Genomic DNA, 17,993 nt, shown 5'->3' on the forward strand with positions numbered 1-17,993 from the left:
TTTGGGTACTTGCCAGGTTCTTATGGCCTGGATTGGCCACTGTTGGAAACAGGATGCTGGGCTTGATGGACCCTTGGTCTGACCCAGTATGGCATTTTCTTATGTTCTTATGTTCTTAACTATGCATCGATGCATGGTTGCACCTGATGCAAGCTTCAGTGCACTAGATGCAAGTCTCACTTCATGAAGTACCTAGGAGACCATTCTACCCAGTGCTGGCAGAAGCACTAGGCGAGCTAGGCCTGGGCCTAGGGAGCCGACCATTAGGGGGCTCGAGCAGCAGCAGCAAAGAGCAGTGGGAATTCAAATCTCCACTCCTCTTTGCCGCCGCAGCTGCTCATGAGCCATGTGGGGCTGCGAGCGGTGACGGCAAAGAGGAGTGGGGATTCAAATCTCCACTCTTCTTTGCTGATGCTGCTCGCAAGAGGTAGGAGTTAGGGCCGCGACCTGGTGGGGGGGGGGTGACGCAAGGCAAGGTGCCTAAGGCGCCTAATCCCCTTGCACTGGCCCTGATTCTACCAGCAAGCTCAAGCTCTTTACTCTTCAGTGGATACAACAGAGAACATTCTTTGAAGAGTTCACGGTCCTCTAGAACAGTGGTTCTCAAGCTTTTTTTGGCCTGGACACTCCTAACAGATGGTTCTCACATGCATGACACACTGAACATGTGACCATCACGGGTCTAAATGTAAACATGCAGTCTGCATCCACAGGAATCCCCTCAACCCCCACCAATGAGTGCAGAGCAGATCTAGGGCATTACCTTGTACAACTCGCCATACAAAAAAGATATTCTGGTTCTGATGACATCTCAGTAAATGTAAAACAAACTTCCTTTACTACCAGGCACAAAAGCCTTCCTTATGAAAAGACAGTAATTTACCACTAATGCATATCCTATTGAGAAAACACAACAAATAAGATTGATACAAATGCCTATATGCTAGTAAAATACCTCACCTCGGTCACACACCCAGAACTGACCTTCACCAAGTACAGAAAAACCACAAATTATAAATATGGAGAAATGGAAAGAGAAATTATAAATATGGAGAAATGGAAAGAGAAATATAGCACCTAACAGACTCTCAGGATTTGCAATAATGCACACAAACTAACCCGCACAAAGTTGCATCTGTATTATGGAACACACTCAAACAGTAACAACCCTATCTAAGAAAAGCAAGTGTTGCACTGAGCATGCTCAGCCTGCAATTATCCCTGTGAGCCACAGGTGTCTCCCTCAGCCTCGTCTTATAGCTAAAGCACAAGCAAAACTAAAATAAAAGTAAAACGTATACAGCTCCAACTCCGCGGGGTGGCGGGTGGGTTTCGTGAGAACTAACATCCTGCTGTCCTGTGAGAACACCTGTTACAGGTAAGCAACACTTGCTTTCTCACAGGACAAGCAGGATGGTAGTCCTCACATATGAGTGAGTACCAAGCTGAGGATGCCCGAGAGTGCACCAAATGCACCCAAGACACCCGAAAGGCGCAATAACGGGGGTGGAATTTGGAACAGAGGACATCCTAAAACCCTTAACGGGTTGGTGGAAGGATGTTGGGTAGTTAAACCAAAAAGAATAAGAGTAGACGGACTGGCCAAACATGGAGCATGCCGGCTAGTCGTATCTAAGCAATAATGGACTGCGAAGGTATGGAGAGAACTCCAGGTTGCAGCCTGATAAATATGTACAAGCAGCAGCGGCCGAGGGGAAGCTATTAAGGCTGGGATGGACGCAACAGAGTGTGGTTACACACAGTGTTGTAGTGAAATGCCTGCTTGTTGGTAGGAAAAAGAGATACAGACCGTCAATTGGGAGGAAGAGGTCTGTTTGCCCACTGGAACTCGCAGGTTGACTCTTGCCGCAGAAGGAAAGAGTTAGGTGGAATTCCTATGGAATGTAGTGCGATCTAGATAGAATGCAAGTGCACTATTACTGTCCAAGAAGTGGAAAAAAAACCCTCTCTCTCTCTGGTGAGAAAGAGGTGTTGGGAAAAATGGGCAGAGTATATCTTGAGTAAGGTGAGATGCAATGTCTACCTTAAGATAGGAAGTTGAATGCGTGAAAACCACTTGGTCACGGAGGAACGCAGGGTCGGATGAGTATGTAACAAGGTGTGTAACTCACTGACCCTGTTGGCAGAAATGACATTTATGAGGGAAAGAATTTCCCATGTCAAACTGTAAAATGAGAGGAATGGAAAGGCTCGAACGGAGAACGTATGAACGAAGAACATATCCTTATAAGGATAAAAGATATAGGTTCCATTCCGTGACTAGTGGAAATAGAGGCAGCTTGATCAGTGGATAATCCATGGTAAGCTGACACAGAATGGGTTTACCGTTAATCGGTTATCCCCACTCCCAAACGATACACCAATTGGAACAGAAGTGTACCTATGTGGAGGATGTCTGGGGAGCAGAATCCGAGGGAGCAAGAAAAAAGAGTGGTGTAGAAAAAAGAAAAAGGGGAAATACCCTTTTATTTATTTATTTATTTAGAAACTTTTCTATACTGTCGTTAAGTTAAATAACCATCACAACGGTTTACAGAAGGGCACGATAAAGAGAAATATGGGTGGTATAAATTACAAATTAATCATGTGCCATCATAGTACGGTAACAATTTAAAATAATAAACTAAGTGTGTAAGTTAATCCTGATTGTTAGGAACAAGTTAGGCGGTTTGATTTTAACATTAATATGCTTTAGTAGGTTACTAATAACTTCTAGCTTGGTGCATCCTTATCTCTCAACTATTTTTCTCCTTCTCTTTATCTTTATAAAATGCTTGTTTAAAAAGCCAGGTTTTCAGATTAGTTTTGAATAATTTCAAATTTCTCTGTAGTCTTATTTCGAGTGGCATGGTGTTCCATAGTATGGGACCAATCAGTGACAGTGCTCTTTCCCTTACTTGCGTGAGATGTGCTGATTTGACAGAGGGGACAGTTAGTAGAGCTTTATTTGCATGCATCATGTGGTAAATCATGCCATTTTGAATGGTAGGATTTATGTGTGGAAGGTTTTGTGACGCTACCAGTACCTGAGAACATCAGTGAGTCTACGATTTGTGATTGACTGGTGAGAAGGCGAATTGATTACTGGTGTGATAGATTGAGAAGTTTGGGAAGCATACTAGTCTCGACCAGGATGTGGGTCTGAGGAACAGTGAACCCCGTCCCGGTCCAACATTAGAAGAGTGCTGGCTATGAGAGGCAGGAGAAGAGATACATTTAAGAGGCCCTTGATGGAAGAAAGGCGTCTATGGGAACGCATTGGAAACATGTGTAGGGAGTAGAATCTGTGCACCGTATGGTTCGATTCGGACGCAGAGGGCAAGTTCAGTTGACCTCAGCATTAGAAGATCTTTCCCGCTACACATGTAGTCCGAGACCATTCAAGAGGATGGAAACCTACATGGAGAAGGTCTGCTAGTGCGTTCAGTAAATCTCTTAGATAAGTGGCCCGAGGATACATGGAGTGAGAAAGGGCCAAGGGTAGAGCTGTGCAGCTTATTTGCAGAGCAGCTAAGAGGTTCTGTGTGCTTGTGTTGGAAAACACATTGTCCCTATGCTGTCTGTCTGTATGCACAAAGATTTGTTGCAGAGGCAGTATTGGAAGGCATAAGGATATAACGCATGGCTACAAGCTCCAGGACGTTCATGTGGAACTATGTCTGGAGTGGAGCAGACACATATTGGGTTAAGAAGCTTTTAGGTCAAACTTTACAATCCTGAGTAAATGCGAGCATGAGCAGAATCAGACTAGGTTTTGATTCTAGATCTGCAATATGGATGAGGGACGAAAGCGGTTGAACAGCTTAGACCCATTGATAATGGAATTTCACTGAATCTAACCCATAGTAGTTTTGGATCTATGAGGAAAGTGCATAGTGAAAATAAACCATGGCCCGACAATGAAGAATTGAGAGGGCTGAGGTTATGGAAAAATGCGCGCAGGGACATGTAAGAATTTATTAGAATGTCTGCGCGTATGCTGGATAGGAAGGTCATTATGGCTATGGTGTCCAGAAGTGTTGCATAAGGGATTTATGGCAGTGACAGTTATCCCAGTTAGTAAGTGTATAGTGAGTCATGAAGAAGTTAGAGCTCTTTGCGTGAACTGACTGTGGTTATGCAGCTGTTTATGCAAGGAAAAGCGTGAATGATGTTGCACTCCGCAGAGAAACAGCATTCACCGATAGTGATTCAATGAAATACCCCAGTTGCCGAAGCTGGTGCAACCAGCAGAGCTTGGGATTGTAATATTGTTGACTCACCATGAAGCACATAGAAAGATTAAAGGTAATGTACCTACTGCAATATGGAAGCATGGTAACGAGAGATACCATTTTACCTGTGCCTTCTGAAGAAAGTTGGTATTTCTGAGGTCCAGGAGGGGCGGAGAGTAACTACTTTCTGTTGAAAGAAAGAATAGTGTAATTAAAACTCCCCAACCCCCCCCCCCTTCCCCCCTCTGCGCTTTGTAGCATCTGGGGGAGTGTACCGGGATCTTTGGTACAAGGTGGGGTGGCCGCTCTGATATCCAGCCAGTTGGGAGACCAGGAGGTGTCCAACTGGAGGGGCTGATGTAATCTGGATATCATGTAATCTCCCACGGCAGCATGAGCGGTAAAGTCTTACCCGCATTTATGTGTGCTGTACAAGGAGACACCAAGACCTGTCGTCAGGCTTCGAGGTGGACTTGCACTTGAGGCAGTATTTGCTGGATCTCGTGTTTAGCAGATCAGCGAATGCACCTGGAACTTTGATTCTGAAGCAGGAACCAGAAGCCAGAGCATGAATCAGTACAGAACCTCGTTGCTGAAAAAGGGAGGATGCCCTGATGCAATCCCAAAGAAATGATAGAGAGGTTCTCTTGGTATTGTGGCTGACATAGCTGGCATAGCGATATGTGACACTAATATGGTTCTTGGAAGGTACATGACCTAGAACTTTTCGAACCATGTGGCTCAAATTAGAGAACACATCTCAATGGGAATGCCGCAGAAGTGGGTACTTACCATCCGACACGGATCGCCGAAGGACGAGCCGGTGAAGATTGCTGGCTTCGTGGATTCCAGGAGTCATCGAGGGAGTAGACGCCCGTCTCAACTCTGATGCCTGGTATGGTGGCGCAGGTATAGAGGAGACAGGCTGAGCATGGCTGGCGCTACCACGGTAGTATTTTATAGAGGGCCACAATCCCCCACCGATGTCGGTGGGGCACGCCTCGGGAACAGGGGAGCTGAATAACAAGCTCATGAACCTGGCCCTCGTCGCAGTGGCTCAATGTCTTGTGACACCAGTGCAGAATTCTTCGGAACTCGTTCCGGTGTTTCTGGAGCACCAAGGACTGCCAATACTGTGCGGAACAGTGTTGATGGCAGTGGTGATGTTGCTCGGCCCGAGCATTGTCCAGCATCGAGAAGGATAGCACCGATGTGCTGGATGGCGTCGGTGGCGGACTGTCACCATGTCGGTGATGATGCATGCCACAGTGCTCAGCCCGGTTTTTCCCCAGCGCCGAGATGGATGCCCTCGCTGTCTTGGATGGTGACTGATGACGGACTGTCAGCATGCCTGCACTGCTCCTGGCACAGTGTAGTGTCTTAGGCTAATACGGGGCTTTAATAAGAACCCAAAGCTTGGAGCACTGTGTTTAAGCAAGGGCATTACGTGGCGGTGCTATGTCGGTGTTGATGGTGTCGATGGCGCCCGAAGCGGCCTCGAGGGTATCGTCAAAAATATATATGAAAAAAGGTTGATGACTCGGCCAGAGCAATGATGACAGTGACGGAGCCCTGATGGCATCAGCGTAGGTATCTATGAGAACGATGTGACATCGAATAATCGAAAAAACATCATTGGTATCAGAAAAATGATTCCGGCATCGACTGAGTCGATGACCGCATCGATAGGAACGTCGAAGACACCGAAGGAAATGAAATGAGCGTCGAGGGCATCGATGTATGAAGGCAGGCGACGATGGCATCGGTGGCATGGCCACGGGCATCGACTGGATCGACTCGGGCATTAATGGCATCCATTCCACGGACATGGGCTTCGATGGCACCGACATGGGCACTGACGGAATCGATGTTGGCATGGATTACATCAGTGGAATCCACCTAGCATCGATGCCCATCGATGGAAAGAACCTGGCATCGATGCCCATCGATGGAAAGAACCTGGCATAGATGGCATCCATAAAATAAAGGATGGCATCAATGGAAATGACCCTGGCATCAATGGAAGTGCCCCGGGCGATGGTGGCATCGACCCGAGCATAGATGGCAGTGATGAGACAAGGTGTACATCGATGGCATCCATCCGGGCAATGATGGCACCGATGAAATCCAAGGAAAAATCAGTGCCATGGATGAAAAACATGGATGGCACTGATAGAAAAGATGCAGGGATGATGGCATCAGAGTACCGATGGCATCTAAGAATCCAGGATAGTCTGAAGGGGGTAGCGATGGGGGCAGCGACTGCATGAGTGTACCGAGGAAATTGAAGGACCTGAATCGACAGGGGCCCTGGCGGCAACGGAAATCATGGAAGTCCCTGTCCCACTAAGGCTAATAACCAGGCAGAGTGTTACAGAGTGACACTCGCAGTCTATGTGTGGCTAACTGAAAACATAGGGAGAGAGAAGGCCACAGTCGGTTGGCAGGCCAGGGAGGTGACAGGAACTCACACACAGAAACACATCACCAGTCTCTCTCTCAATCACACACATGCTCTCTTATGTACAAGCTCTCAATCACACACAAATGCTCTCGCACCCATTCACACCAGCTCTCACCTAGGCACCGATTCACACCCACAAGCTCTCACCCAGGCTTCCATTCATACCCACACACACAAGTTCTCACCCAAGCACCTATTCACACCAGCTCTCACCCAGGCTCCCATTCATACCCACAGACACAAGCTCTCAACCAGGCACCCATTCACACAAGCTCTCACCCAGGCACTCATTCATACCCACACACAAACTCTCACCAAAAAACTCTTCTTCCTTCACTGCAGGGATGGGCTCCAGTTCTGCCACGGCTTTACTACGGCGGGCCTTCTTTGTTCGCCGCCACAGGGATGGGCTCCCATGGTGGCCTTGCTTGGTTGGGGGTCAGGTTTCCTCTTCACCGCCACGGGGATGGGCTCCCGTGGTGGCCTTGCTTGGTCGGGGTCGGGTTTTCCTCTTCCCTGCCATGGCGGATTTGCTTCGTCGGGGTTCAACACTGCCATTCCTCCCACCCCACCCCCGGGCTATGTGATGCCTGCCTCACCGGCCAATCAAAGGCTTCCTCCCTTCTTCCTACTCCCACTGGCAAATAGAAGGGAGGAGGCTTCCATAGAAAAATAGAAACATAGAAATGATGGCAGAAGAAGACCAACAGGCCCACCCAGTCTGCCCAGCAAGCTCTCACACTTATTTTCTCATACTTATCTGTTACTAGGGCCCTTGTTGGTAGCTTTTTGATTCTAATTTCCTTCCCTCCCCCCCCCCCCCCACCCCCCGCCATTGATGCAGAGAGCAGTGTTGGAGCTGTATCAAAGTAAAGTATAAGGCTTAATGTTTGAGGGTTACCCCGTATTTGTACACTCATACTGCTCAGATCAATGCCTTGTTAGATGTTGGCTGGATGTAAATCCTATTTCTTCATTCTCCCCCCCTGCCGTTGAAGCATTGAGCTGCGCTGGATATGCATTAAAAGTGAAGTATCAGGCTTAATTTGTTAGGGGTAGTAAGCAAGTTAATCCCACGCTTATTTGTTTACCCAGACTGTGCAATTCAATCCTCGTTGGTTGTTGTCTTAATATAAATCATCTTTTCTTCATGCCCCCTGCCGTTGAAGCAGTGAGCTGCGCTGGATATGCTTTCCAAGTGCAGTAACAGGCTTAACTGGTTCGGGGTAGTAACCACCGCAATAAGCAAGCTACTCCCTCACTTATTTGTTTACCCAGACTGTGCAATTCAGACCTTGTTGGTTGTTGTCTGAATGTAAATCCTCTTATCTTCATTGCCCCCTGCCGTTTAAGCAGAGATAACGTTGAAGCAGAGATTTACGCTGAATATGCATTGAAAGTGAAGTATCAGGCTTAATTGGTTTGGGGTAGTAACCGCCGCAACAAGCAAGCTACTCCCTTCACCTTTTAAAACGCTTACGTCCTCTGTTATTTCCACAAGATTTTCGTACAATACTGCAATCATTAATATTTTCAGGTTTAGACTACTGCAATGCCCTCTACATCGGCTTGCCTGATTCCTCAATACACCCTCTACAATTAGAGCAAAATTCAGCAGCCAGAATTCTTGTTGGTTCATCTCGCAGAAATCATATCTCACCCATACTTTCCTCCCTTCGCTGGCTTCTGATAAAATTTAGAATCATGTACAAAGATTTAACAATTATTCACACTCTCATCCATAATATTTCTTCTACTTGGCTTTGTACGACTTTACAAATTTCTAAACCAGCTAGACAACTGCAATCTCTATCAAAAAATCTCTTAGATGTACCTACTGTCAAACTAGCAAGACTTGAATTTACTCGTAAAAGAGCTTTCTCTGTTGCAGGCCCCTGCCTGTGGAACTCTCTACCGGACTCCTTGCGACTTAAACCATCACTGCAACAATTTAAGAAATCCTTAAAAACGTATTTGTTCCAAAAAGCTTTCAGTACTTCCGCTTTAAAATGATCATTCACAATACACTCATTTATAATTATCACCACAATTTTTCTTCACCAGTCCATACCAATATTTCATCCCTGATGTGCTCTGTCTGTCTTGTTTGTTTATGAAATTGATGTGTTAAAGATTTTTCTCTATTGTTTTAGTGATGTATTTTTATTTAAATTATGTATGTTTTAAATCTGTAAACTGTTTTGACTAAATCTCTATTTGTAAAGGCGGTATACAAACATTTTTAAATAAATAAATAAATAAAATTTGTTTACCCACACTGTGCTACCTTGTTGGTTGTTGCCTGAATGCAAATCCTCTTTTCCACATTTCCCCTTGCCGTTGAAGCATAGAGCAATGTTGGAGTTGCATTAACCATGTGAACATTTATTGAATAAGGGTATTAATCACCAGGTAGTAGCCGTCATTCCCACAAGCCACCCCCATACTTCTTCACTTCATTCCCATCCTCCAAGCTTTATGGATCCACAGTGTTTATCCCATACCTCTTTGAAATTCTGCACAGTTTTGGCCTTTACCACTTCCTCCGGAAGGGCGTTCCAGGCATCCACCACCCTCTCCATGAAGAAATACTTCCTGACATTGGTTCTGAATCTTCCTTCCTGGATTTTTAAATCGTGACCCCTGGTTCTGCTGATTTTTTTCCAACAGAAAAGGTTTGTCGTTGACTTTGGATCATTAAAACCTTTCAAGTATCTGAACGTCTGTATCAAGGAGGCATCCGATTGGGCAGTGGGGGGTAGGAAGCAAGGAGGCTTCCAATTGGTCCGCAGGGGCTGGAAAAAGGGAGAAGGAAAGTACAACGGGGCACTGGGACACCGGGAGACGCAACACACATGCCGGTGTTTCTTGACACACCGGTTGAGAAGCGCTGTCCCAGATGACAGCATGAAGTTTTATCATTATTTATCTGGAATGCTAATAAAACACTAAAATAACATCAAATTATGTAAGTATTTTAGTTTTGTTTAATGATTACCACAAATATAATCTCAGCCAGCAATCCTGTAGTCTTATGAACACATGTTTTATTTTTTAGAAATTAATCATACTAGAGACAAAGGACTAATAAAATAATTAAACTTACTCTTTTCTTTTTCATTTCACTGTTCATCTACAAATAAAACAAATATAACACAAATTCAAATTATCCATGCTGAAGAATGAAACTACCTTGAAACTATAAATGTATTTAAGACTTTATCTTTTAAACCAATCAAAATTAATAACTGAAATTGTGTAACTGCATTTCCAGTTAGTATTTGGAAAACACTTGAGGCTTATCACTTAAGCCGTAAAAAAACATTTTTTAATTTAACTCACTGTTGCTGGTAATTCTGGTTCTGGTGGTGAAGATGGCCTCTTCCTTTTTGCTTCCATTGTCGCTTCAAAAGTTGTTATGGCCTCGTCAATTCTAAAATACAACCTTTAATTATACAAAACTGAAGAGTCTAAAATAAACTTTCATTTTTAATAAAATGTTCATATGTCACAGAGTGCTACTGTATACCTGGATATGAAAAGCAAGTTTGCTTACCGTAAACGGTGTTTCCGTAGATAGCAGGATGAATTAGCCATGCTGTCATGGGAACTGTTTATTCAGGGCCCGAGAGGCGGAGCTTTACTAAGCAGAGGTTAGAGTTTGTAGTCTCTGTGGCTGCGTGTGCGTACCCACGCAGGAAAGTAACAGATTCTCCTCAGTCTGTAATTAAGTTTAGGCGTAGCAGAATAGAAGGTCGACTACCAGAGAGGAGGGAGGGTCAGCATGGCAAATTCATCCTGCTATCTACAGAAACAGCGTTTATGGTAAGCAAACTTGCTTTTTCCCGTTGATAGCAGGGCTGAATTAGCCATGCTGTCATGGGCGTCCTAAGCTCCCGATCATGCCAATTATAAAGGTCCATTGTTCTTGCGTGATCTACGCAATGTGGTAATTGACTTAGTTAATTTGATAGAGACTGCAGGATTGCTTGCCCTATCTTCGCATCAGTGGCTGCCTGCTGGTCCAGGCAGTAGTGGGATGTGAGGTGTGAAGAGATGACCATGTAGCCGCTTTGCAAATGTCTACAGGTTGTACATTTCTGAGATGTGCTATTGAAGCCACTACTGCCCTGACTTGGTGAGCATTGCGAAAACACTTTATATGTAACTTCTGTTTCTCATAGCAGAATTGGATACACTGCGCTATCCAGCTTGAGATGGTACGTTTAGCTACTGGTAGCCCAGGTGCATTCGGGTTGAATGAGACGAATAGTTGAGAAGCACGGGAATCAGCGTGTGTTCTATCCTTGTAGTATGCTAATGCCCGTTTGCAGTCTAGTGTGTGCAGCAAGCGTTCCCTATCATTAGAATGAGGCTTAGGGAAAAATGTTGGTAGTTCTATCGTCTGGTTCAGGTGGAATTGAGTTACCACTTTGGGAAGAAAGGCTGGGTGAGTCCTGAGAACTGCCTTGTGGTGATAAAATTGCAAATATGGAGCATAGTGAACTAAGGCTTTGTTGAGACCGTCACTTCCCGATGGGTTCACTCCACCTACCTTTCCTTTTTTGCGACTCCTCCTTCTCTCCACGGACACCTGGCTGCCGCGGCGTCTGCCTGCCGTCCTCTCCGGCGTCCCCGGAGCATGCTCTTCAGGTACCTTAGGGCACACGCACCACGCGGCCCTCATTATTATTTCCTCATTGACGCATTCCTCAGGGGCATCCCCCTGTGATGATGTCACGCTGCCCAGATATTTAAGCCTACAGTTTATTGCTAGCCGTTGAGTTAGCAAGGGTGTTCTTACGGATTGGATTCGCTTTCCGTACCCAGCTACTCTGCCTTCCAACTTAAATTGGACTCTTTCTGCTAATGGGGTACCCGCTCCTTGGGGGCCTCTTTGCTTCTTTCAGGTCGCTATCAGGTAACCGGTACTCGCTCCTCGAGGGCCCATGTTCCCTGACCCGCTGCCTGCATCTATCTCCTCTTCTACTTGGAAGAATTTGCTACAGACACCATCAGTGAGTACTACTATCATCCACTCCTCAGAGCTGTCTCCCTGGAACCAGGTACTCGCTCCTCAAGGGCCTGCCCCCATTTCAGCACCAGTGCCATCTCCTACGTGGAACCACTGTGTGAGTACTTTGCCAACAAGTCTCTCTATCTCCAGGGATCTGGTACTCTCTCCTCGAGGGCCAGCTCTCCCTATCTCGGGGTTTCTCCATATTTGGAATTCTGTGAATGTTCTATTGTACTCACTTTCTTAGTTCTCTCCACTACAGCACGCTACCGGAGAAACCGCTGTTCCAGCGCCCTGGGGAATACTAGCCCAGCCGGGCTACATCATCTACTCACTACTGCCACCTCTGGTGGCTTCTCAAACTGTCTAAATAAAGAACTATCTGTGTTTGTGTGTCCAGAGCTGAGCCTGACCTGTGGCCCCTCACGGGACTTCCCCCCGTGAGCGTGGTCAGCTGCCACAGTGTCCAAGGGTCCACCCAAACCTCACAAACTATAACAGATTGCCAACTAAATGGATCCGGCACAGCTCAATGCATTGCAGGCCATTCCCGGCCTGGCCCTGTGCATTGCTGAACAACAAGACACATTGGATAAACTCACTTCTGCGTTCCATCAGCTGCACGCACAAAAGAATCAAAGCGCTGCTTCCAGTAATGAAGGTCAGTTACCTGAAGTAACTATAAAGACTATGGTACCTCTGGCTGCTCCAGTTCGTTTCTCTGGAGAGATTCAAAGAACTAGAGGTTTCCTAAATCAGTGCTGCATGCATTTTGCATTACAGCCTTCTCACTTCCCCACAGCCTACGCCAAGACTACTTATATTCTATCTTATCTTGATGGAAGGGCCTTGTCTTGGGCCTCAACGCTGTGGGAACGTAAGGATCCAATTCTGCAGGATATGGACGGATTTTTGGATTTGTTTAAATCCGTTTTTAATGATCTTGCTCGAGTGACTGTTGCTGGTTCTACTCTGGTGGACCGGAAGCAAGGCAACTGACCACTGGCTGATTTTGCAATAGAGTTTAAGACTCTTGCTACCGAATTATGCTGGGATTCCAAATGTCTGAAAACCCTCTTCTTCAGGGGTCTGGATACTCGCTTGAAAGACGAGCTGGCCGCTCATGAGACACCTGACTCGCTGGATGAACTAGTGGCTTTGGCTACTAGAATTGACCACCGGCTTCGTGATAAGGTGAAAGAACTCAAGCCTAGTAAAGGACCAGTTCAGAAGGAGGTTCATGCTAAACCTGCACTTCGGATGGTCCCAGCAATACCTGTCGCCAGTGAAGAGGAACCGATGCAACTTGGTCGCAGTCACCTGACTTCACAAGAGAGAAGACTTCGGAAGAGGCATGGCCAGTGTATGTACTGTGGACAAGCTGGTCACGATGTCCCAACATGCCCAATTCGTCCGGGAAATGGAAGGGCCTAAGTCCTGCAGGAGGACTGTTCTTAGGCCTTGCTACGCCCTCTCCTCCGCTCTCTCTCCCAGTCTCCCTGATCTGCGGACCGTCCGAAATTCAAACTCTTGCCCTGGTGGATTCAGGGGCAGGAGGCAACTTTATACTTTGATGCCTAGTGGAACATTTGAGGATTCCCCTCGTCACTTTGAAGATTACACTGCTCTTATCTATCCATGGAGAGCCTTTGCCGGGAGACTTGACTCGTCGCAACGAACCAGTAACCCTCCGCACCAGAACCCTCCATATTGAGTTGATTTCCTTCTTTGTGTTAGAGAAGGCCATGCACCCTATCGTTCTGGGGTTACCCTGGTTGCAATCGCATCATCCTCAATTCGACTGGGCCACCTTGGAACTCTCCCGCTGGGGGCCAGGTTGTCATGGCAAGTGCCTTAAGGAGGTTTCTCCTGTCCTCTGCATGCCTACAACTCCAGTGATGCCAGGACTTCCGCCTCAATATGCATCATTTGCTGATGTGTTCTCCAAAGAAGCTGCTGACATCCTTCCTCCACACAGATCTTACGACTGTGCCATAAGGCTGAAACCGAACACTGAACCTCCTAAAGGACGTGTCTATCCGCTCTCTGTAATAGAGAATAAGGCTATGTCCGAGTACATCGAGGAGAATTTACAGAAAGGATTCATTAGACCACCAAAGTCTCCAGCCAGCGCAGGCTTCTTCTTTGTGGGGAAGAAGGATGGTACCTTACGTCCTTGTATCGACTATCGAGGTCTGAACGAGATCACGATTAAAGATCGATATCCCCTGCCTTTAATCTCAGAGCTGTTCGACCGGTTTCAAGGTGCCAAGATATTCTTGAAACTTGACCTGAAGGGAGCCTATAACTTAGTTCACATTCGCAGTGGCGACGAATGGAAAACAGCCTTCAACACTCAAGATGGTCATTTCGAGTACTTAGTAATACCCTTCGGCCTGTGCAACGCACCTGCTATGTTCCAGAACATGATGAACGACATCCTGCGGGACCTGTTGTACAAGAGTGTCGTAGTGTACCTAGATGATATCCTGATAATTTCTCAGGACTTGACTACTCATTGTTGCATCCGTTGCTGCTAGACACCCTCACTCCACCCTCTCTACCTCTGTGGCAACTCCCTCTGGGTCTGATGGACGGCTGGCTGCCGCGGCATCTCCATGCCATCTCCCTCCGGCATCCCCGGACCGGCTCGATGTTGCAGATCCGCCATGTTTGCCTGATGACCTAGGGCATGCGCGAGCATACGCACGGATTGAAGTACCAGCAAGGGCGCGAACCCCAGGGGCGTCCCCCTGAGATGACGTCATCTGCTTCCAATATTTAAAGGTCTCTAATTGCACTAACAAATTGAGTTAGCAAGGACAAGGATTAGTTCCGTTCTAGCTACTCTGCCTCCTCGGACTTACCAGGGGTACCCACTCCTCGGGGGCCTCACTCTTTTCTTTACTTTCAGATTAGATAGGAACCGGTACTCGCTCCTCGAGGGCCCTTGTTCCTGGACACTCTGAAGATTCTCTACTGCTTGGAAGCTATCGCTGCTACAAACAATTGTGAGTTACCATCACTCTCTCAGAGCTTTCCCTGGAACCAGGTACTCGCTCCTCGAGGGCCTAAACCTTTCCAGCTCCTGAGCTTCCTTGAGACCTTATGTGAGTTTTGTCATCTAGTTCTGTTCATGAACTCTGCCTACTCACTTTCTACAGTTTCTCAACAGCTCAGCCATCCTGGGATCGTTGTTCCAGTACCTGAGGGACTATAGCCCTGCCGGGCATATCCAGCTCATTACTGCCACCTCTGGTGGTTTCAATACCTGTTTAATAAAAGAATGAAATGTGTGTCTGTCTTCATACTTAAGCCTAGCCGGTGGTCCCTCTCGGGATATCCTCCCGGGGGCATGGTTATCTGCCACCGGCCCAGGGATCCACCCCCAACCATATCAGCACCTGAACAGATTGCTAACTCCAGTGGATCCAGCTTATTATGGGATGCTGTTAACTCCAGTGGAACCAGCTTAAAGATGGGATGTTATTGACTCCATGCATCTGGCACATCTCTCTGCATTGCAGGCTATACTGGGCCTGGCCCAACGCATCTCAGAACAGCAAGAAACTTTGGAGAAACTTACTGCAACATTTCATCAGCTCCACACACAGAAGATACAAGGCACAGCTTCTAACCAAGAAGGGTCAGTTACAGGAGGTGTCTTTTAAGACTGCTGTACCACTGGCGGCTCCGATCTGCTTTTCTGGACAAATCCAGAAGACCCAGGGCTTTTTGAACCAGTGCTGCATGCACTTCACCTTACAACCAACGTTATTTCCCATGGCTCTTTTGAAGTCCACCTACATCCTGTCATACTTGGATGGAAGAGCCCTGTCGTGGGCATCTACCTTGTGGGAACACAAGGACCCTATTTTGCAGGACATAGAAGGATTTATGGACTTATTTAAATCCGTCTTTGATGACCCTGCTCGTAACTCTGTTGCTGGTTTTGCTTTGGTGGACTTAAGCAAGGCAACAGATCATTAGCTGAATTCGCCATAGAATTCAAGACTCTTGCGGCAGAACTTTGCTGGGACCCCAAATGTCTTAAGACACTCTTCTGCAGAGGCCTGGATACCTGCTTGAAGGACAAGCTGGCTGCTCGCCAGACACCTGACTCACTGGACGAAGTAATAGCCTTGGCCACTTGGATTCATCACCGGCTCCAAGACAAGGTGAAGGAACTCCGGCCTAAGATATTACCTGGGTTGAAACAGGCTAGTACTACCACTGCACCTCAAATAGTTCCAGTACTGATAAAGATGAACCGATGCAACTTTGTCATGGACATTTGACCTCCAAGGAGAGAAGATTTCGGAAGAAACGCAGCTTATGCATGTACTGCGGTCAGCGCGGCCATGATGTCTCTACATGCCCCATTTTGTCCGGGAAACGGATGGACTTGGATCCTGCGAGAGGACTGTTCTTGGGCCTTACCGCGTCCTCTCCTCCACTCTTCCTCCCAGTCTCCTTGACCTATGGACCAGTCGCGGTTCAGACTCCTGCCCTGGTGGACTCAGGTGCAAGAGACAACTTCATTCTCAGACGTTTAGTGGAATACTTGAGGATCCCTCTCATCAAATTAAAAGATCCACTACTGTTATCCTCCATTCACGGGGAGCCCTTACCGGGCAACGTAACTTGCGAAACTGTACCAGTTATGCTTTGCACCGGAGCGCTCCATACGGAAACAATCTCCTTCTTTGTACTGGAGAAGGCTATGCACCCTATCATCCTGAGGTTTCCCTGGCTGCAAATGCACCAACCTCAGTTTGACAGGGCATCTCTGGATCTCTCACAATGGGGCCCAGAATGTCAAGGGAGGTGTCTTAAGGAGATTTCGCCTATCATATGCATGCCTACGACTCCAGCGATGCCAGGACTGCCGCCCCAATACGCATCCTTCAGGGATGTGTTCTCCAAAGAAGCGGCTGATATTCTTCCTCCACATAGGCCCTATGATTGTACCATAAGACTGAAGCCCAACACTGAGCCACCGAAAAAAAGAGTGTACCCTCTCTCAGCTCTCGAGAATAAAGCAATGTCGGAATACATTGAAGAAAATCTCCAGAAGGGCTTTATCCAACCATCAGTCGCCAGCCAACACGGGCTTTTTCTTTCTGGAGAAGAAGGACGGTACCCTACGTCCGTGTATCGATTACCGAGGTCTAAATGAGATCACAATCAAAGACCGTTACCCCTTACCATTAATCTCGGAGCTGTTTGACAGGCTGCAAGGGGCCAAGATATTTTCAAAACTTGACCTGAAGGGGGCCTACAACCTTATTCGTATACGGAGTGGCGATGAGTGGTAAACGGCCTTCAATACGCGAGACGGCCACTTCGAGTATCTTGTAATGCCGTTCGGGTTGTGCAACGCACCCGCCATATTCCAAAATATGATGAATGACATCTTATGGGACCTGCTGTACAAGAACATTGTGGTCTACCTGGATGACATATTAATCTTTTCCCAGGATTTGGACACCCACATTGCAGATATCAAGCAAGTACTCCACCGTCTCCGCGAACACCGGCTGTACGCCAAACTCTCCAAGTGTGAATTTCACAAAGACTCTGTGCCTTTTCTAGGCTACATAGTATCGAAAGAAGGTTTTCAAATGGAGCCTCACAAACTTGAAAGTATCAAGAATTGGTCTCAATCTACCAGCCTGAAAGCCTTAAGGAGATTCCTTGGGTTTACCAACTATTATTGAGCTTTATAAAGAACTATTCCTCCTTAACTGTACCCTTGACGGCAATGACTCGCAAGGGTGCCAACGCTTCAAAATGGTCCACAGAGGCCATTTCTGCGTTCGAGACATTGAAGACTGTCTTCTCCACAGAACCATGCTTACGGCATCCAGACCCCAACAAGCTCTTCATAGTTGAAGTTGATGCTTCTGATGTGGGGGTAGGGGCTGTGTTGAGCCAAGCGGGAGACTCAAAAACCTTTAGACCCTGTTCATTCTTCTCACGAACATTTTTTCCAGCCGAAAAGTAGTACGGGATAGGTGACAAAGAGCTCCTGGCAATTAAGCTTGCATTTGAGGAGTGGCGGTCATGGCTCGAAGGCGCTCAACATCAAATAACTGTCTTCCCGGATCATAAAAACCTTGAGTATCTCCGCCACGCACAGCATTTGAATTACAGATAGGCCAGATGCTCTTTATTTTTCAACCGTTTTGATTTGTGTTTAAGTATCGACCTGGAGATCGAAACACCAAAGCAGAAGCGCTGTTTCGCTCGTTTCACTCAGAAGATGTGCCTGATG

General features: G+C 46.8%; 1 protein-coding gene across 1 annotated transcript in view; it reads right to left on the reverse strand.

Moving 5' to 3' along the window:
• DNAH12 (dynein axonemal heavy chain 12) overlaps positions 1-17,993 on the reverse strand; it is a 1,160,754-nt gene that overhangs the window by 1,090,274 nt on the left and 52,487 nt on the right. Inside the window, 2 exon segments of the mRNA XM_029600929.1 lie at positions 9,806-9,832; positions 10,042-10,132. Coding sequence (XP_029456789.1) covers positions 9,806-9,832; positions 10,042-10,132 — 118 coding nt within the window.

This window comes from Rhinatrema bivittatum, chromosome 4 (genome assembly GCF_901001135.1).
Source record: "Rhinatrema bivittatum chromosome 4, aRhiBiv1.1, whole genome shotgun sequence".
Taxonomy (NCBI): Eukaryota; Metazoa; Chordata; class Amphibia; order Gymnophiona; family Rhinatrematidae; genus Rhinatrema; species Rhinatrema bivittatum.